The 22,319-nt window shown below is 40.1% G+C and overlaps 1 protein-coding gene across 1 annotated transcript in view; it reads left to right on the top strand.

Annotated features, from left to right (window-relative positions):
• The window catches only part of LOC148362268 (laminin subunit beta-1-like), a 76,120-nt gene that overhangs the window by 12,011 nt on the left and 41,790 nt on the right, over nt 1–22,319 (top strand). Inside the window, exons 3-12 of the mRNA XM_088339676.1 lie at nt 1,954–2,080; nt 5,024–5,097; nt 8,153–8,341; nt 8,425–8,488; nt 11,400–11,602; nt 13,945–14,065; nt 17,331–17,519; nt 18,746–18,922; nt 20,000–20,112; nt 20,612–20,691. Of these exons, the coding sequence (XP_088195802.1) occupies nt 1,954–2,080; nt 5,024–5,097; nt 8,153–8,341; nt 8,425–8,488; nt 11,400–11,602; nt 13,945–14,065; nt 17,331–17,519; nt 18,746–18,922; nt 20,000–20,112; nt 20,612–20,691 (1,337 nt within the window). The remainder of the gene's footprint in view (nt 1–1,953; nt 2,081–5,023; nt 5,098–8,152; nt 8,342–8,424; nt 8,489–11,399; nt 11,603–13,944; nt 14,066–17,330; nt 17,520–18,745; nt 18,923–19,999; nt 20,113–20,611; nt 20,692–22,319) is intronic.

Genomic DNA, 22,319 nt, shown 5'->3' with positions numbered 1-22,319 from the left:
TAAGGTTTTTTTGTTAAAGTAAGAAAAGGACTGTTTGAAATACAGAGTTTATTAGTACACGAGGAATGAGCTGACTGAGGCTGCTATCATGCCTTTCAGCCAGGAGATGGTGGCAGATAGAAGCAAAAATTCCAGTTTTGGACGACCCCTTTAACACTTTAACATAAAAAGAAACTTACCAAGCAGTCGTTTATATCTTTTGACATTGTAATCCACACAGGGTACAGATTTAAAGGAGATCCAATCAAGTTAATAATTCTATCAGCAATTTCAACCAAAATCCAATCTTTTTTGCATTGGGGATTTTATTAAATAAGTGTAAAAAAAATGTTTGTTTAACACTTAGTTGTTGAAAAGTCCTTCCCTTGTCTCGTTGTTGCTGACGGGCATGTCAAGGTTCCTTGTTTAATCTCAAATATTCTTACCTGGACTGTAAGGCGCCTATCACACCTCTTGGCACGCATCACTTCATTTCCTCTGGTTTTGCAAGATATAGATCGACTAAGTGTTACTCTGTTTTTACTGGTGGTTCTGCCATATTTGCACTCCTCCATGTATACCAAAATGTCTAAAAACAATCACGGAAACAAACCATTGCGCATGGAAAATTTTGCGTCATTTACCAGTTTTTTAAGCAATAGCTGAAAGAAAATGATGTTTAATTATATTGAATCATTTCACTAAACATATTGGAAATGTATCTGAAATCATCTATCTACTATTGCACATCAGTATTTTTTATACATTACGTGATCCTCCCACTGCCTTGTTATCTGTAGTGTTTTTGCTCTGTTGTACAGTATCCCTTTTTTGTTATACTCCAACTCATTACGACATATTAAAATTTTTATATTTCTCGAAAACTGCAGGACAGATGTACAGTATTGTCAATTTACATTTACCAGTAAGACTATAAAGCCTGTTTGTCTGTCTCTTAATCCCTCCGTCTGACCGTCCGTCCATCTATCCGTCAAAAAATGGTATGTTAAATGAAAATCATATTTATTTCTCAATATGGTCTTATTTCTGCTGCGGAGAAAACAATCCTATCAAATCAAAATTGTTTGGAAATGTTAAACCCAAGGATTTGTCATTTTAGGGCAGGCACGTCCAAAGTCCGGCCCGGGGGCCAATTACGGCCCTTGATGAAAGTTTTACTGGCCCTCTATATAATATGTGGCCCACCTGAAATAATGACCACAGTATAAAATAAAAATATTTTACCATATTCTGGCAGTAGCCCTTTGGCCACTTTTCATTGGCTTACACTGAGAATTTTATCCAACCCATTTCCCACATGGTGACTGTAAATAAAAAAAGGAAAGTTGATTGTGAGGGCTGCCGCTTCCAGGAGAAGTGAAAATTGGAGTATTTTTTTTTTTTAAACAAAATCCGAAACAAAAGTATCTGCCTAGTTTGTCAATGGACTGAAGCTCTTTTCAAGGAATGTAATATCAAGAGGCTCTCCCAGGCGAAACATACAAAAGTTTAACTGGAAACGAATGCTGTGAAAAGGTAAAGCAACTGGAAGCTGTTTTAACTGTTTTCACGAGACCTTGCAAGTCAAATGAAAATGTTACAAAGGCGAGCTAAGAAGTTGCAACGCTGATCATCAAGCACTACAAACCTTTCACGGAGGGTGGATTTGTTAAAGATTGGTCAGGGAATTCCAGGTTGAATAGTCGGCCCTCATACACTTTCAACTTACCAAATCCGGCCCGCTGTCTGAAAAGTTTGGACACCCCTAACAACTATTTTGACAAGTTCTCCTTGCTATATTTTAAAACTATCTTGTTCCGTTTTTTTCTTGAATCTAGGTTATGATCATCATGTTATGCATCTTTGCTACACTCGACCGATAAAGAGTAAAGATAGGAATCAGAGGAATTGTATCCTTCATAAAGCCCTTGCCTTTTCTTTTTTCTAACCCGAGCTTCCCATCTTTTTTCTCAGGAGGAGAAAAAATGCTTTGTGTGTGACTCAGCGACACCAGCCAATCAAACAGGAAGCCATCGTATTGAGAATGTCGTTACTACATTTGCTCCAAACAGACTGAAGACCTGGTGGCAATCCGAGAACGGTGAGGGAACATTTTTAAAATGAAAGGTTGTGTAGGTCCTGAAGCTTTCTCAAGAAACAGTTTCTCCCGTATTTTCTGGGTCATCCCTGTGGTCCGCTGCAGGTGGAACACATCCAGAAAACCTATGCAGGGAATAACCTTTGATGTATCTGAATTGTATCTCTCAGCCAACTAAGATGGATCATAGCAAAAAAAGGAAGGCACTAGTTCTACTCTGCCTCCTTGTCAAATGGCCAAGCGCCTATCCCTCTAAAAGTGAGCCTGAGTATAGCCACAATGCCCCAAAAAACTCTGGTATTGACATCAATACCTTGTATGGATCCTCGCCTCATCTCATCTCATCTCATTAGCTGCACCGCTTATCCTCAGTAGGGTCGCGGGGGTGTTGGAGCCCATCCCAGCAATCATCGGGCAGTGGGCAGGGGACACCTTGAACTGGTTGCCAGCCAATCGAAGGGCACACAGGGACAGACAACTCACTCACTCATTCACACCTAGGGACAATTTGGACCGGCCAATTCACCTGAAATGCATGTTTTTTTCGGAATGTGGGAGGAAACCGGAGTGCCCGGAGGAAACCCACGCAAGCGCGGGGAGAACATACAAACCCCGCACAGGAAGTCTGGAGCTGGATTTGAACCCACGCAGGAGGTTCCCATGACTTGAACTGTGGCGCACATGCGCTAACCACTGCGCTGCCGTGCTGCCGGATCCTCGCCTATCCTTACTTAAAAGTGTGAAAAGAGTTTGAGTCCATGTGTACAAAAGACGGCACGTCGGCTGAGTGGTAAGCTCGTCCGGGGCACAGCTCGGAAGTCATGGGATCAAATCCAGCTATCAGCCTTCCTGTGCAGAGTTTGCATGTTCTCTCCCCGCTTGCGTGGGTTTACTGCGAACAGTTCGGTTTCCTCCCACATTCCAAAAAACATGCATGTTAGGGTAATTGGCCGGTCCAAATTGTCTCTAGGTGTGAATGAGCAAGTGGATTGTAAGCCCTGCGACTGGCTGGCAACCAGTTCAGGGTGTCCACTGCCCAGTGCCTGTGGATAGCTGAGACGGGCTCCAGGACCCCCGCAATCCCACTGAGGACAAGCGGTGCAGATAATGAATGGATGGATGTACAAAACCAAACAATCCCAGATCAAATGCCTACATAATCCACAACATAGATCCACATTTGCGGAGTTTCCAGGCTGGAGGCATGCAGCCACATCAGGAAAATCTACTTCAGTCGTTTGCCCGCGTTCCTGCGTCCTAGACACATCATTTTTGCTGGGGACGCATAGTCTCAAATAAACGTGTGTCCCCGGGACACAACTTTTTTGACAAAAAAATTGTCATTATTAGATTTACCGCACTCTAAACTTTTCGTCAGGCAGATCAGGCAGATGTTGTTTTGGTCTCGCGGTTCGAGTTTTCGTCTGCGCGCCGATCTCGAGTTGTGTAGTGAAAAGACCGTCTCTTTTTAGAGAACCGGCTTTTTGGGCTCAACTCATTAAAGAGAGTCGGCTCTCAAACGGCTCACTTGCTTTGATGCATTATATTACGAATTGTGTTGTGTAAAGAAGTTACGAAAAAAAGGGAGTATAAAAGGAGAAAATGAAAAAAAAGACAGGTTTGTGGTTATCCCTTTAATTGGTATATTACCAACAATAATTTGATGCAGAAAATGAATTAATAATTTGATGATTAAAACTGAATGAATATATAGATCTTTATTATATATTTTTCACCGATTTACAATTTCAACCCCGATAACACTAAATTTTGGGGAGCCATAGATCTCTGTTGGGACCCATAGATTTTTGAGCATGAGAGTCCCCGGGACCCATCACTTTTCAGAGGTAAAATGAACCCTGCTACTTGTATGGGATTTGCTTAAAAACAACAAAAAAAAAAAAACAACAACGATAATTAAGTGTCCCATGGAGCGACTTAATAATACCTCTATGATAATATCTGTTAACAACTTCAGGGTGTCCCAAAAATGTTTGCACATTTTAGCAGTTTATAACTCAATGTATCATTCATCTTTATAGACCAAACTCATTAAACCGAATCACGGCCGCCAGACTTGACATTGAAGAATGGAAATGTATTCTAAAATACACTGGAAGTAGGAAAATGCAGTAAAAGTGCAAAGACATTTTAGAAGGGAGTTTAATAAAGAACCATCCCTGAAGTAGAGATACGTTTGTGTCACGGTCGCCGTGGCGACCAGTCTGCTGCGCCCCCGAACTCAAGCTGTAGCAGATCAGCTGATTGCTGGTCTCCTACTTAAGGCTGAGTTGTGGGTTTGGCGGGCACTGGCTCATTACACATTCCCCGGTCTGTTATGCCTTGTCCTGTTTTAGTTTTAAACATTTTCCGTCTGTTATGCCCTGTCCTGTTGAGTTTGTGCCGGAGGAACTCTGTACCGTTCTGTTCTGAGTGTATGAATGTTTTTGTTTGTCTTGTCCCTGAGTTTTGCACAACTTTTATTTTTTTAAATAAAACTTATGGATCGTCACGCAATTGAGTTCTCCCTTCCGGCCTCCTGCCTCCGTTCTGGTCCGGTCACCCCTTCCACTCCACCCCGCCTCGTGACAGTTTGAAGTTGATGGAATTATTCAGGACATCCATAAGAAGCGTTACGGAGCATCACATACGTCGACAAGCCCTACAAAAGAAGAAAAAATCTGGAAACGTCCAATAAAGTATTTGCTGCAGGCATTGCAAAATTATTCCTCAATCTCATACTAAAATGTTGTGAATGGAGAAGTTACATTACAAGATTAGTCCATGCTTCCAATGAATGATGATCCAGATTTCAGATACAATTGCACCTACCAGGGACCTGAGAAACCATGTTATGGGCGATCACCATGTTAATTTCCCGCGTATTAATATACGGTTCAGAAAGTTATTGCTCTAACAAAGATTATTGATTCTCTGTTCTTACAGGTATGGAAAATGTCACAATTCAGTTGAACCTAGAGGCAGAATTTCACTTCACTCACCTGATCATGACCTTCAAAGTAAGGACCCTCATGCACTGCACATCTACTACATTAGATGGCAGAGACGCCCACTTGAATGAAACCGAAGTTGCAGACAGATGCGTTTAGATTCAGATTCAGATATACTTTATTGTCATTCGTGTACACGTGTATACAGAACAAAATGTCGATACATCTGACTCGCACAGTTTCCTTGAGCGTCAGCCGGGATAGATACATTTAACCATGTCTTCGTCAAGATTTTAGCGCAGCAGTTCGTCATCTCGCGGTTCGATGTTAGTTCCAGTTGTAAATGGTCCAGTTTATTGTCCAGAGAGCGAACGTTGGAGAGGAAAATGGATGGGAGAGGCGTTTTGAAGGGTTTAGCCTTTAGCCTAGCGGTTAGCCCGGCCCGACAACCTCGCTTCCTCTTCCGGTCACACCGCTCTCTTGCCACTCTGCTTCGCTGCTTTGTAGGCCGCTGGGTCTTGTTGACGTTGCAGTCCGTGGCTAAATAAACACTCAGAGTGGTCGTAGCACCGAGCGCTTGATTTCTGGATGATCGCATATCCAGCAAAAAAACTGCGATCGTATATTAATCTGCGGTTTGAGTTGACTTTGTGCGCCGTCAAAACTGAGTCGAAAACTGGGTTTTATGACCGAAGTGTAAAAAACTGTAGCGAGCCGATGTAGCCGCAGCCGAACTGGGGCGCCGCCATCTTGGAACATCCATTGGTTTAGTTGAATATATTTCATTGCGTCGAGTTGTCTTACACAAAAATCATATATTTCATTGCGTCGAGAAAATCTGGGACTTTTGGGGAAATCGCAATTGAGGTCAATGTCCTCTTTTTGGTAAATTGAAAATGGGTGTGAAAGAACACCCAGTTGTAAAATGATTTGTATATTGGTTCATTCAATCGTTCTGCTGTTGTTGATTTTGGTTGATGATTGTTTGGATTTAATTTAATTTAGGAACCACACAATTAAACAAACATCAATCACACAATGAGACAAAATGTAAATAAATAAATACAAAAATCCATCCGCTAAAGGGGTTATTCTCAAAAGTCTTGTTCATCAAAAACTTTAGCTCAAAAACATAGCTCTACATTTACAAAAACCCTACCCTTATTTATTTCTAATTTTAGTGACAATATTATTATTTTTCAATATGCAATTTAGAACAGCGGTCGAGACAACCTTTTCTGTGCCACAAAGCAGTTTAATGTCTGACTATATACAACTTTATTTTAATTCATTGATTTTATTATGTTTTATTTGTGGTTTTAATGCATTTTAAAAACCACATTTTACATTTTCAATGTCTTTTCTTCCATGTTTTAACTGTAATAGTGTGTTTTTAACCTGTCTCTGCCATTTCTGTAAAGCACTTTGAATTGCCTTGTGTATGAATTGTGCTATACAAATCAACTTGCCTTGCCTATTTTCTTGCGGGCTGGCCCTAACATTGGTAATTGTAAAAATACTACTACTACTATAGTTCTACTATTACTATCTCTACTACTACTACCACTACTACTACTACTACTACTACTACTACTACTATTACTACTACTACTACTATTATTTATCTTACTACTACTACTACTACTACTACTACTATTATTTATTTTACGACTACTACTACTACTACTACTACTACTACTACTACTACTACTATTACTACTACTACTACTACTACTACTAATGATAATGAATAAAACGATACTGATAATTAGCACAAACAAAATCAACTGGAAACACTAGGGATCTGAATTACATAGAATAATGCATTATATATTTTATCTCAATTTCACATTTTTTTGCTCACAGTACCATGTTGTACAGCGTTGTTTTGGCTGAACTCCTACCCATAATGGCACCGTGGGTTAAAAATAGTGTGGTGACAAGATCAAATCAGATGCGTTTTCCTTTGTTATTCATAATCCGGGTTGCTTGTGTTTAAGATTCAGCAATCTTGCTGCTGCATGTTGGGTTAGATTCCCGTTGCATTCAATGTTGAGGAAACAAGGTCAGCGATATTTGCAGATTTGATCATTGCTTGATTATTGTGACATACTACCATAATTCCATCATTGCACAATTATGGTGATATACTACCGTAATACTTTGGTGAAACGCACACCCAAATTTTTTTGGGGTATACACTAATAAACACGGTATCAGCAAAAACTAGGATAATGATAAAAAGATAAAAAAAAAAAAAATTCTGTGAGGCCCTCTACCAAACGTATGACGGCCTGGCACCGGTCCGCAGTCCGGTGGTTGCCACCAACAAAAGAGTCTAAAAAAAACAATCTTGATCAACAATTAGAAGAAAAAGTAGAAAATTAAGTTTATTAACAAATATAAACAAAGATAAAAAATCTGACTGAGGAATGGCAAATGGTCTGCATTTATATAGCGCTTTTCAAGTCAATGAAGACCTTCCAAAGTGCTTTACAATGTGCTTCACACTTACCCATTCACACACACACTAACTAAATGTCGTGAAACGGACCGGGAATCAGTAGAACTCATTTGCGTAGACGATCTGTCACTTTAATTGAGAAAGAAAAGTTGTCCAACACACAAACGGACCAAAAACAAAACAAAGCAGGCTCAAATGCAGGCAAAACTAAAGACTAGGCATTTAACGGGATTAAATAGAACTTGCAGGAATCTCTCAGAATGTTACACCGATGTGCAACAAAGTACAACAAGCATAACAAGAATAAACAGGTATCAAACAGGCATGGACAGGTTTTCAACAAGGGTAAACAATGATCTGGCCAAGGGCAGTTCCAAAAGGTACGTTTAAGTACCCATAGGAGTAATCAGGAAAATGCAGGTCAGCCGGTGTCAAGGGGCGGGGCCAGCTGGGCGCCATGACAACCGTGCAGGACATGACACTAAATCCTTTTAGCTGGTACACTATGTATGTAATTAAATAACCCCAGTATAAAAACAAAATTCACATTCACTTTGCATAAAATCCCAATTTGAAAACTGTGCATCCGTTTTATTAGTTCCAATTCATATCCCCATCTCTGTCAATAAATCTGTTTTCCAACGGCTCTCCTCCCTAAAGACATTTCGACCTGCTGCCATGATGATTGAGCGTTCGGCGGACTTTGGGAAAACCTGGAAAGTGTTTCGCTACTTTGCCTATGACTGTGAAACATCCTTTCCTGACATATCTGTAGGACCCATGAAGAAGGTTGATGATGTCATTTGCGACTCACGCTACTCCGACATAGAACCATCTACCGAGGGAGAGGTAATGAACTGAATTTAGTTACTCTTTGGTAACCCTCTTTCACAAAAAATAAACAAGGTCACCAATCATCTGACTCTTTTCAGGTCATTTTCAGAGTTTTGGACCCAGCTTTTCCAATTCATGACCCGTACAGTTCCCGAATCCAGGGTATGCATGTGACTACATTTTCCCTTATTCACCTATTTTCTACACTGCCAATGAAATGAAATGAAATGATCTGAATTTATATAGCGCTTTCCAAGTCAGTGACTTCCCAAAGCGCTTTACAATGTGCTCCACATTTCCCAATAGCGGCCTTGTATTGCAGCCATGTAAGACACTAACCTGCTTATTGGGGATATTAGGGGTTCAGTGTCTTACCCAAGGACACTTTGACATGTAACACGGACAAGCCGGGATTCGAACTGGGATCCCTTGATCCCAAGACGAGCGCTCTACCTCCTCCGCCCCGCCAAAAAATCTGATTGGCAGAATATCATGCTCATTTTAAGTAATGGCTTATGTTCGCTGCTAAATAGGAAAATGTATACTTAGAATAAGCAAAATTGTTTTTTCAAGCAAATGGTGTACACGTTTGCTCATTTCAGGGACTTTTCTCTACCAATATTAGAAAAAATACCATATTTTCCGGACTATAAGGCAAACATGGTTATTAGGCACACCCTCAAAATATTCCTTTATGAGATTTTGGTTTTTTATATAGAAGGCGCAAAAAACTATAAGGCACATTGAAACTTAATACTTCAACCTGCTGCACGTGGGGAAGAGGAAGTAATTTCATCTGTGCTGTATGTTGTGTATATAGCATATGTGACAGTAGAGTTAAACAAAATACAGTAAAAACAAAGATTGCAAAAACCTTCAAAAAGTGAAAAAATTCATAGAACATAAATATTAGGAAATCTGGTTCTACAACTACATTAACTTGATTCATCCATTAATATTTAACATATGTAGCAGCATTTTATTGTGATAATGCATTTCCTATTTTCAGGGCTGGGTAGGGTTACTTTAACTTGATTACTTTCAATTACTTTAGGATGACTCCAATACCAAATATGCTAATAAAAGACAAAATAAACTAAATATGAATAAAATGATGACTCACAACACGTGGTAAGCTTTCTCTCCTGGCTTTGATCTCTTTGATCTCCGGCAAAACATAAAATGCGACAGAAACCAAATGATAATAAATCCAGACAGCTTGCCAACATCATTTTTGCCGTTCCATGTATTCCGTTACTCCCCAAGCCTGCACAAAATGTAGTGATTTTATTCATATTTACTTTCTTTTGTCTTTTATTAGCATATTTGGTATTGGAGTAATCCAAAAGTAATTCAGTTAAAGTAACCCCACCCAACCCTGCCTATTTTACATGTACTATGTTCTTGGTCGACAAAACACATCTGATTTTCAGGCGCACTTTCAAATTTCTGGCAAATGTAATGTTTTTAGGTGAATCTTATAGTCCGTAAAACACGGTACTTAAAATGAGCAAAATAATATATCATTTCATCAACAATAATTTTTTTTCTTGAGGGGATTTATTTTCTGTTGAATTCCCAGAACAAGACAAAATATTACAAAGGAAAATTCCCTATGATTATAAGCTAATTCAAACTAAACTACAGTAAACCCTTGTTTTTTGCAGGGGTTGCACTCAAAAAAAAAGGACCCATGATAGTCAAAACGCCTCAAAGTAGAAACCTTTATTTATTCATCAAATACTCTACTATTAAAACCAAAGTAGAAACCCTATTTATTGGCACAAAGATCTGAACAAAAAATACAAATACTGTACTTTATACAGGTTTTTCTGTGAATAACTTCTGCACTCTCAAATTGTAATTCTAAAATAATCTTGTTGCAATATTGTATTTTTGATTCAGGACACTATACACATTTTTACCTCGTAAGATACTTTGTCGCCAATTTGTGGATGCTATTGGGAAAAAAAGTGTCCTCAAAAGGTTTTACTTTCTTTAGCATGTTGAAAAGTCCAACATTGTCAGCGATAGAATGCATTGTGTTTTAGTCCTTTTGTAAGTCCATAGTGTTTTTTTGACATGATGGCTTTTGGAGAAATTCAAAATTGAAAAAGATTTGTGTGTACATAATGTAGGTCGGTCATGCTGTATGTAAGTATGTGTACATCTTAGAGCGCAACGTTATTGACGCATGGGCAGACACAGGCAGAATAGGAGCTGGGCAACTGTTTAGCCAATCAGAAAGCAGAACACAATGCGCAATGAAAATCTGTGAAGTAGCAAAACCACGAAAGTAAACTATGATACTGCTGTATACGCATTCAATGGTTATATCTTACCTTTGGTGCAATGTTGATACATTTTCTTACAGAAGATTTTTTGAGACATGATTCTCACCACTTATCAAAACAACACCCATACCAGAAAGACTGCTACAGACCTTACAAACACATCGCGTCACCCATTTACTTACAGCAAGACACACTACAAAGATCATTTGTATCAACAAGTTTATTTAATGTACTAAATAAACAGCACAAACAATTATTTCAGGATCTTTTTAAGTTAGAACGATAGCAGTCCAAAATTTCGCAGACTTCAGCTTTATCTGCAATCTACAATGAAATTGTTGTGTGCTACAAGTGCCCAAGAGCCCAAATGGGCAAGACAAGTTTTCTGTGCAAAAATTGTTATTAGGCCTACACAATTTAAAATGATCAAAAAAATGGGTAGTTGACAAGTATGCGTTCATGTTTCCTGATGTTTGACATCAAGGTACTACCTTGAAAAATGATACTTTTCACATGAGTTTCATTTGACAAATGCTTACTGTTTAACTACCATAAGCATAGCTGGCAGACAGGTTGTTGGAGCAAAATGTTGGCTGTGTTTTTAACAAGCAATTGGCATTGTTATAAGGCAAATAGTCCCAAAAAGTTAATCAAATGGATATATCTTCTTTAAAACAGAAAAAAAAACAACCTTAAAGTTAACAACATTTTCCAGAAATTGTATAATAATTATATTTTTACAGTGCATTGTCATTCATTATTCTCGTTCTAATTTACAGATATGCTTAAGATCACCAATCTCAGGGTGAAGTTCACCAAACTTCACACACTTGGCGATAACTTGCTGGACTCACGTGTGGAGATTAAAGAGAAGTATTACTATGCTGTTTATGATATGGTGGTCCGAGGAAATTGTTTCTGCTATGGACATGCGTCAGAGTGTGCCCCGGTCCGGGAAACTGCCTATGTTAGGGAAGGCATGGTAAGTTTTTACATATTAGGATTGTTATAAACCGTCTATTCAGTAAAACAAATAAATCTGAGTTGCACGACAAAGATTTTTATTTAAAAAATCTGGTTTCTATAAAAAGCACACAAAGAGAAACTAATTTAATATGACGAGTGGTGACACTGAGCTCACTTAATGGGGCTCGATATTTGTCATACCAGGCTGGTGTTGATTTTCTGCTTGGAGGCCACCACATGAGTAAACACTCGGATGAAAGAAACAAATATTCAGATTCAGATTCAGATCTACTTTATTGTCATTCTAGTACACGTGTATACGGAACGAAATGTCGATACATCTGACCCGCACAGTTTCCTTGAATGTACAGATATAAATAAAATGTTGTATTGAGTTGGAGTATTGAGTACTAATAATATACTAAATAATTATGGCTATGTATAGTATTTTACAGTAGCGCAAATAGTGCAAGAGGAGCAGCTAACCAGATGTCCAAAAAGGGCAGTCAGGTAAACAAGTCAGGTAAACAGTAACAATAACACTGTAACAATAACGCTGTAAGTATGAAAACAAAACAACATTGAATGTTGTATCCGAACAAACTCAACTCATGATTTCTATGAATTTAGTAATATTATGGAAAACCGTGGACTTAATACTTTCCATGGTCTCGTTTCCAAACGAGAGAAAATTGTGAACTCACTGGGTAGGCAAATCTAGGGTGTTCTGAAAGTCTTATGCACATTTTGACTTTGAATATCTCTGTAACTGTATCGTACATAAAAACACATTTGGTAAATTTTAGATCACATGCAATCTCATTTTTCACTTGGAATATTCAATAAGTGGGCTGAGTGAGCCCCACGGTGTGGTGGTCCAGGGTTCAAGTCGAGCTACCGGTTTCCCCGTGCAGAGTTTGCATGTTCTCCCGGTGACAGCGTGGGTTTCTTCTGGGCACTCTGGTTTCCTCCCACATTCCAAAGACATGGCAGGTTGATTACTTCAAAAAGTTTCTATGTTTTAATGAGTGTGTGAATGTTTGTGTGTCTCTATGTGCCCTGCAACTGGCTGGAAACCAGTTCAGTGTGTCCCCTGCCCACTGCTTTAAGATAGCTGGGATGGGCTCCAGCACCTCCCCAACCCTAGCGGTGCAGATGGATGAGTGGATGGATGGATGGATGGATGGGTATTCAATGTGAGCACCATCGGTCACATGACCCACATCCAGCAATGGTCAAATTCTTGCGAAACGCGTCTTTGCATTGTCAATGGTCGTAACAGTTTCTGTTACTCGGACATTCAGCTCATCTATGTCTCCTAAAGTAGGGGGCACATAGACCAGTCCTTTTACAAATCCCTACAAAAGCAATCGCATGACGGAGATCTGGAGTTATGGGTACTCGATTCATCCATTGATCAGTTTTCTAGCATGTCGAAGTACGTCTTACCCTTGACCTTTGGTTTTTCAAAGAAAAATGGTCCACAGGCAGCTTTCTTTGACATTGCAAATACAGTAGCAGTCAAATTCTTTGGTGCTTTATTATCTGCTTAATGTTTTTCGTGTGACCAATGATGCTCATATTGAACATCTTTGAACATCTCATCTCTCATCTCATCTCATCAGCTGCACCGCTTATCCTCAGTAGGGTCGCGGGGGTGCTGGAGCCCATCCCAGCAATCATCGGGCAGTGGGCAGGGGACACCCGGAACTGGTTGCCAGCCAATCGCAGGGCACACGGGGACAGACAACTCACTCGCTTATTCACACCTAGGGACAATTTGGACCGGCCAATTCACCTGAAATGCATGTTTTTGGAACGTGGGAGGAAACCGGAGTTCCCGGAGGAAACCCATGCATGCACGGTGAGAACATACAAACTCCGCACAGGAAGTCTGGAGCTGGATTAAAACCCGCGCAGGAGGTTCCCATGACATGAACTGTGCCGCACCTGCGCTAACCACTGCGCCGCCGTGCTGCCCATCTTTGAACATTACATGTAAAATTAATATTGCAAGATTTTTGAATTCACCAGATGTGTTTATATATCCTCAATATTTACTGTTACATGTTCAATGTCAAAATGAGCCCAAGGCTTTTGGAACACCCTGTATAATTACTCATCTAACCAAAAGGGGCAACACGTTGGTTCAGTGTGTTAAATGGGTTAACACACAAATAACTATACAAAAATCAGAATCATTATGCAGTCAGAAATGTAAAGAAATGCAGTTATACAATTGTTGGCATTATGCTTTCAGTTATTAAAGACCGTTCCGGTATTTAAGATTTATTGTATATGATTAATTATTTTTGAAACCTCCTACAACTTATCAATCATTTTATTTCTGGTTTCCAGGTACATGGTCACTGCATGTGTAATCATAATACCCAAGGACTAAACTGTGAAAAGTGCCAAGATTTCTTTCATGACCTTCCTTGGAGACCAGCTGAGGGACGCAACACCAACGCCTGCAAGAGTGAGTCCGGATTGGATTTCCTTTTCTAAAAGGATTCTTTTTTTTAACATAACTCCATGTGTTGGGCAATACAGTGTACTACATTTGTGTAATTGCTCAACCAAATAATGCCCATGTTTCACAATTATACTTTTATATTTTTAATTAACAATTAAAAGTCAAGTATTTATATAGTAGCTGAAAAAAGTGACATTTTTTTAATAAAAGACAATTTGTAACTAACATCTGCTCAACAATATTCCAAATTATCTGATATCTTCAAGAACAAACCAGTCAAGCGGATATTGGGCTCAATTAAATAGTTAATGATTAGTCTTTAGAGACTTGACACACACAACCACTCAAGTTGGAAAAATGTGCGCGTTAATAATCTACAAAGGGGATTAATGGAAACACGACATTAGGGAGTAAGGCTAATAAGTAAAGAGAACTGTACACTAAGTTAATAACGTAAACAGAGGAAAAACAGCACATTTGTCTGAACTTGGGTTATTTAGAAGCTTCCTTGCAGAGCTATGTGAGACAGGGGTGATATTTGACCGGACCCCTCATTATTTGCATGAATGTATGCCTCCTGGTCTTGACTCATGAACGGTTTGGCTTGAAGCTTTGGTTTGGTTGCCATGTTAGTTATGTTTGTTAGCTTGGAATATCCAGTTTAGCAAAGGTAATGGTTCTTGAAGATTATCAACTCATGCCCCTCTAATTTGTAAATTTTGTCACGATTCTGTCACTTTAATTGCCCTCATCTTTGCTCACTCTTTCAGCCCCAGCTGCCACTTGTTTCCAAACTACCTCTCTCTCTATTTAAGCACTTCATTCTCGGTCACTCTTTGTCAGTCTGTCAGCGAACCTCAGCACATGCAAGGCAAGCACTTTTTGACTCTGGCTCCCGTTTTGATTCCGACTTGTTCCTGCATCCTGCCTGATTCCGTCCCCTTCTTCCTGTATCGATCCCCTGCCCCTGGCTTCCCGATCATCTCCGGTTACCTGACTTGCTCCCGATCCCCGACCACGCTTCGTTCTCCTGTCCCGGCTACCCGACTCGCTTCCGCTTCCGATCCCGACCATGCTTGTTCGCCTGTCCCGGCTACACGACCTGCTTCCGATCCACACCACGCTTTGTTCTCATGTCCCGGCTACCCAACTTGCCACTTGTCACCGGCCGCGAGGGCTTCCTGCTCCTCGAGCCCAGCAAGCACCAGATCGCTGTCTTTTTCCTCTCGCCCTCACTTCCCCAATTCCTTAATAAGGCATTGTGTGAAACGTTACGCATTTAGATCCACTGCTTGTTCCGGTCGTGACAGGTTTGGTGTAAAGCAAGATTCAGTGTCCGTATGGTCATGGCTAAGACCCTGAGGTAAACTAGCTTTGTTTTCAAGTGTTGCAGCTTCGTGGGAGCGTTTTTGTCGCGCGGGCTGGTCATAATCACGTGGTGAATTGTCAGTAACAAGCATTTTTTCTGAAAAATCCCTCCTAATTTTTTGACCATTTCTTAAAAAGGAGAGTGGTGCAATAAAATGTTGGCAACAGTTGGGATTCAACAGAAAATGTACATACAAATATTTCCATACATACCTACCTACCTACCATGGTCAAATCTCTCGAGAGGGGTGACCGACAGCAAGACAAACACATACACAAAAACAAAGAAAAGAAAAAAGGAAAAAAGTCGCAAAAAATTGACCCTGGCCAGCAAAAAAACACCCAAACAAGTTAAGCACCTTGGCACCCAAGTCGGTCATGCTTTCGTCCCTCCAGATGAAGCGGGGCACAAGAAAGCAGCCATGTCTCTCGGGTCAAGGTGACACTACACACTTTTCTTTTCAACAGCAGGGCCCGACAGCTTTCACTGGTTTACCCCTACTGTATCATACAGGTCCCCTGCCCATCCCTTAGAACACGTCTAAACATCCCACTATCTTTTTACAATACCTCTCCACTCATTCCCGTGACCAAGAGCCCTAGCTACCACTACATTTAGACCTCTTTCCTGCAGTGCACTCATAACACCATCCATCCACGTCAATTGCGTCCTTCCTCTTGTTCTCCTTTCATTTAGCTCTGTAGATCCTCTCCAACATTCGCTCCTCGTCCATCCTCTCCATGTGTCCAAACCAAACGAGTGCTCTCTCATCCATATGCTTGCTCAGTTCCACTACTACTTCAGTTCTGTCTCTCACAATTTCATTTCTCAATCCATCCAATATTGTCACTCTTAACATACTCCTCAAACACTTCATCTCAAAAACATTTAATTTCCTTCTCAAATCTGTGTTCAGGCCCCAAGTGTCTGCACCATACAACACGGTCGGCACAATCATACAGTCCTCTCTTAACATCCATACTCGTTCTCTTTTATGTATTTACAATGTGGAAAAACTATTTAAATGCATGTACTGTATCATGTATTGAAATGAAATGATCTGCATTTATATAGCGCTTTTCAAGTCAATGACTTCCCAAAGCGCTTTACAATGTGCTCCACATTTCCTAATAGCGGCCTTGCAGCCATGTAAGGTGCTAACCTGCTTATTGGGGGTATTAGGGGTTCAGTGTCTTACCCAAGGACACTTTGACATGTAACACGGACGAGCCGGGATTCGAACTGGGATCCCTTGATCCCAAGATGAGTGCTATACCTCCTGAGCTACTGCAATGAATCGTGATTTTCAGCTGTTAGTAGCGTGTTGAACCTCAGTTCATACTGGTAGTCCAATTAGAACAAATGTTTGTGTTCAACAAGTTCACGATAGTGCTTTAGAAAAAAAATCATAAAGGTTTAAGTTAGTGTTATTTACAGGGTTGGGTAGGGTGACTTTAACTGGATTACTTTCAATTACTTTTGGATTACTCCAATACCAAATATGCAAATAAAAGACAAAAGAAACTAAATATGAATAAAATTATGACTCACAACTCGTGGTAAGCTCTGTCTCCTGGCTTTGATCTCTTTGATCTCCGGCAAAACTAACATAAAATGCGACAGAAACAAAATGAAAATAAATCCAAACAGCTTGCCAACATCATTTTTGCCGTTCCATGTATTCTGTTACTCCCCAAGCCTGCACAAAATTTAGTAATTGTTTTCATATTTAGTTTCTTTTGTCTTTTATTAGCATATTTGGTATTGGAGTAATCCAAACGTAATGGAAAGTAATCCAGTTAAAGTAACCCTACCCAACCCTGGTTATTTATAATATTTTTATCACAACACAACACTGTTTGAATGTGTTTTGAATGTGGATTTTCTTGTCGTTCTCAGAGTGTAACTGCAACCACCACTCTGATTTATGCCACTTTGACATGGCTGTCTACAAGGCTTCGGGGAATATAAGCGGTGGCGTGTGTGATGACTGCCAACACAATACAACTGGATACAACTGTGAGCAGTGCAAACCGTTCTATTTCCAACATCCGGAGAAAGATGTTCGAGATCCAAACATCTGCCAGCGTGAGTAATGAATAATCTTGATAATAGATAACAGGAGAAAAAATAATGCTTTGGTTGGATGTTTTTTCTGCGAGCTAAAGGCGTTCCGATTTATTTTATAGTTGTAACGGGTGTAATAATAACTTTTGTTTTATTGAAATTCCTGCTGAAATATGTTGTATAGTTTCTGTATAAGTGTCCTGCAATAATGAGTCCAACAGTGCCACCTGCTGGTATGTGGTAATGTTTGGTTTGGCTTTTGACATGTGACCGGAAGGCGGGGTTTTTGGCAGTCCTTGGTTCGGAGAGCTTGATAGAAATCACGGGTAACGGCACCAATGTAACCGCGGTGTACCTGTCCCACCAAAGATCCACATTCACGCTGGACTGGATGATGGGGTTTTTATTATAGTTACTGCAAATGAATGAGACACAACACGTGGTAAGCTTCTCTGCTGGCTTTGATCTCGTTGGCAGCTCGTTGTAGACTGCCCAAAACATATCAAAGAGCTTTGTTTTCAGTTTACATAAAATATATTTTAGAATAGCAACCATCGCAATACATTTTTACATCCATTTTAACAAGATACTTTTAACAAGAGATCGTATAGGGTTTTTTTAACGTTTACGAATAATTCAACATATTTTTCTTTAGTCTGAATTTTAGACAAGATCATCCTTTTTATATATATGAGAAAATTTAAATAATGACAATAATGAGTATAAAAACGGGTACAATTCACCTGCAAATGAATGAGTCACAACACAAAACGTGGTAAGCTTCTCTGCTGGTTTTGATCTCTTTAAGGGGAATTAGCATTTTAGCACAACATGCTACGTCCGGCAAAACTAACATAAAAGGCGACAGAAACAAAACGAAAATAAATCCAAACAGCTTGACAACATTAATCATATTACTGTGCATGTTGAGAGATTTGTCAGCTGTGGTTTTAATGTTTAAAATCAACTTTTTTTGGCGGAGCACCAAAAGATCGTGTCTTACCATTGGCAGCTCGTTGTAGACTGCCAAAAACCCCCACCTTCCTGTCGCAAAGTCTAAAGCCAAACCAAACCTTACCCCATACCAGCAAGTGGCACTGTCGCAGGACACTTATACAGAAACTATACAACATATTTCAGCAGGAATTTCAATAAAACAAAAGTTATTATTACACCCGTTACATATTTATATTTTAACTCTGTGAAGCCATGTTTTGATATGATATATCTAATTTGTATATCCATAGCATGCAATTGTGACCCTTTGGGCTCTCTGAATGGGGGTATCTGTGATGGGAAGACGGACAATAGATTGGGACTCATTTCTGGCCAATGCCGCTGCAAAATAAATGTCAAAGGAGAACGCTGTGACCTCTGCAAACAGGCGTATTATGGACTCAGTGACACATCAGAAGGCTGCAAAGGTATGACCGGGGTTCACTAATTGATTACTTATGCATACGTTGAAATTTCCCAGACTGGAATGCTATCACTGTCATAATATCATTAAATTATTTTTTTGTTTATTAAAAAAGGCCATTAATACAGTAAAAAACATGGAAATGAGAATTAGGGTTCTAGTAACTTACATGCATTTATGTTCTGTGTGATGTGTTCCTTTGCATTGTGTCAAATCCTGCAAGCAGGAACTGTCATAAACAGAAGAAAAATCAAGACCAAACTTTATAAAGTAAAAATGTACGGGACTGATGAAAGCTGAAGCTGAAATGACTAGGCGTAGACCCAATATGCGGGAAAGCAGGAAGCAAGGCAGGCATGCTCCAAAAAATGATAGTGTTTATTAACAAAACACAGATACAATGTGACAAATAAGCAAGTGGTCCAAAAAATGCCAACGTGTCAAAACAAGAAACAAACATTATACGACATTACAGACAAGGCCCAACCCTAAAAAGTACCAGAGAGAACCTTAAGGACCCCTGATATGCTTCACCTGCAGGGACCTGAGCAGAATCTGGACCAACTCCAGCCCATTATTGAGTCTGCGCTGTCTCCCGTTGGGTCATTGTGATTTTCAAGTCAGGTTTGTTTCTTGATTTGACGCTTTAGTTGTTTTTTGAGCAACCAGGAAGTGGATTTAACGAAACAGGTGTATAGTTGTAGAAAAGGAAAGTCAATACTTAAATTTGGTGTTTGTGTCATCTGTTTTAATCAAACACAGTCGACAGTGGGTAGGATTCACTATCTCATGCCACACAGAGACAACCATTCAGTTACACATTTATTCCTAGGGACAATTTTGACTCACTAATCGACATGCCATGCATGGTTTTGGTACTTGAAAACCAGAGTGCCCAGAGAAAACCCACTCAAACACGGGGAGAACATGCAAACCCCACACAGAGAGGTCGTTAGCGGGTATTGAACCTAGGACTTTCGAACTGTGATTCAGATATCCTAACCAGTGTGAACATCAGTTTGCCTCGATTTTAGATTTTCTTTTTGTGATGATACATTCATGCGAAATTGCCTTATTTTAGCCTGCACTTGCAACTTTCTGGGAACGATCCCTGGAGGAAGTCCCTGCGACAGTGACACAGGAAATTGCTTCTGTAAAAGACTGGTGACTGGAAAAGACTGTGACCATTGTGTGGTGAGTTAATCATGTACAAGTCCAACACACACAAAGACAAACAGTGACACTATTACTTTGAATTACTTTTGGATTACTCCAATACCAAATATGCTAATAAAAGACAAAATAAACTAAATATGAATAAAATGATGACTCACAACACGTGGTAAGCTTTCTCTCCTGGCTTTGATCTCTTTGATCTCCGGCAAAACTAACATAAAATGCGACAGAAACAAAATGAAAATGAATCCAAACAGCTTGCCAACATCATTTTTGCCGTTTCTCCCCAAGCCTGCACAAAATTTAGTCATTTTATTCATATTTAGTTTCTTTTGTCTTTTATTAGCATATTTGGTATTGGAGTAATCCAAAAGTAATTGGAAGTAATCAAGTTAAAGTAACCCTACCCAACCCTGGTTGTGAGACAGTACTGTAAAGAAAGTAATTATTTCCTCTCATGTTTTTGAAAAAGTCAAACGAGGGCTTTCATCTGTTCTCTCTCTTTCTCTGCATTAAGTCGGAACACTGGGGTCTCAGCAACGATATGGATGGCTGCAGACCATGTAACTGTGACCTAGGGGGAGCGATCAACAACCAGTGAGTTTTTTCACAATATTTACTAGGCCTGAACCAAATTTAAAACAAGTCATTATAAAAAAGTGTAGGGATTTTCTTTGATGGACTCATGCAATTACAATATGTTAAAAACCCCAATTGGGTGGTGCGAAAGAAAGGTGCCGAAACACTGATTAGTACAGCAAACCGTGGTGTTTTATTCGGGCAGGGTTTGGTACATGGAGTCCAAGAGTTCCCCAGGCTGTACTCATAATCTGGGAGGGCAGGCAAGAGTCCGGTACACCGAAATAACAAGATACTGTCAGGCAGGACGGAAGGAAAACTGAGATCACTTGCACTCGTTTCTTGGTTTTTATTGGAAGGAAGGAATGACAAGGCGTGATTCTTCGAAACGTTGTTTGACGGATTGACGAAGCTTGACAGGCGGGTGAAGGCTTGGCGGGAATGGTCGTGGACAGGCGTAATCGTCGTGTTGTTGGTCGGGGCTGGAGAAGAAGGGCGTCGTTGTGTTCGGAAAAGTGATCAGGAGTCAGACGGGTAGGGCAGGTCGTAGGCAAATTCGGAAACGGGTCGGCAACGGAGATCAAGTAGAAAAACAGGGGGCAGGCAAAGAGTCGGAGGTACGGGCTTTCTGAGCAGATGGCAACAGGTAGCATAGTACAATCAGACAGCTTGTTTCCGGAAGCTGAGGATTGAAATAGACAAGGTGCGCCAATCAGCTGTCCTGGCTGTTGGCGCCAAATCCTGAGCACAGGTGTTCCAGATCCGCGTGATTGTGTGCTTGTGACAGGAAATGAAAGACAACTAACTAGCACAGAGTCTATGAGCCAATGTTTAAATAGTGACGTGAAAATGGTGATATTACCAAAATAAAGACAAGTGATGCAGATGAGAGGAGGAAAACTTAACCTATAAGTGAGTGACTGAATAAGGTTAGGTTAAGTCAAGTCAAGTCAAGTCATTTTTATTTGTATAGCCCTAAATCACGAAGAGTCTCAAAGGGCTTCACAGATTGTTACACTATATTACACAAACTATTTTCAACCGACAAGAGGAGTAGGTTATTCGTATGCAATGGAGTAGAAGTGAGTTTTAAGTTTAGATTTAAACATTTCCACTGAGGTTGCAGATCGAATCTCAGGGGGAAGAGCATTCCACAGCACCGGTGCCCGGATGGAGAACGCTCTCGAACCAGCCGAAGACTTCTTTGCTCTCGGGATCATCAGAAGACCAGCACTCTCAGATCGTAGGCTTCGGACCGGGACATAGTGGCAGATCAGATCTGAAAGATAAGAGGGAGCAAGTCCATGTATGATTTTGTACAATACTAAGAGAACTTTGAAGTCACATCTTTGGCTAACTGGGAGCCAATGCAGGTTAGCCATAATCGGTGTTATGTGATCGTACTTTTTTGTCCTAGTTAAAAGCCTCGCTGCGGCATTTTGTACTAGCTGAAGAGACTTGATTCTGGACTTCGGGAGACCGGAGAGTAGTGCATTGCAGTAATCGAGACGGGAGGTAACAAATGCATGAATTATTGTTTCCGCATCAGACTGAGACAGTATTGAACGGATTTTAGCAATGTTGCGAAGATGGAAGAAGGCAGTTCTAGTAATTTGCTTTACATGCATCTCAAAGGATAGATCAGG

Source organism: Urocampus carinirostris, chromosome 7 (assembly GCF_059441175.1).
Source record: "Urocampus carinirostris isolate Australia breed hairy pipefish chromosome 7, RoL_Ucar_1.0, whole genome shotgun sequence".
Classification (NCBI taxonomy): domain Eukaryota; kingdom Metazoa; phylum Chordata; class Actinopteri; order Syngnathiformes; family Syngnathidae; genus Urocampus; species Urocampus carinirostris.
Note: the sequence above shows the minus strand (reverse complement) of the source record. Positions and strands in the feature narration are given on the sequence as shown.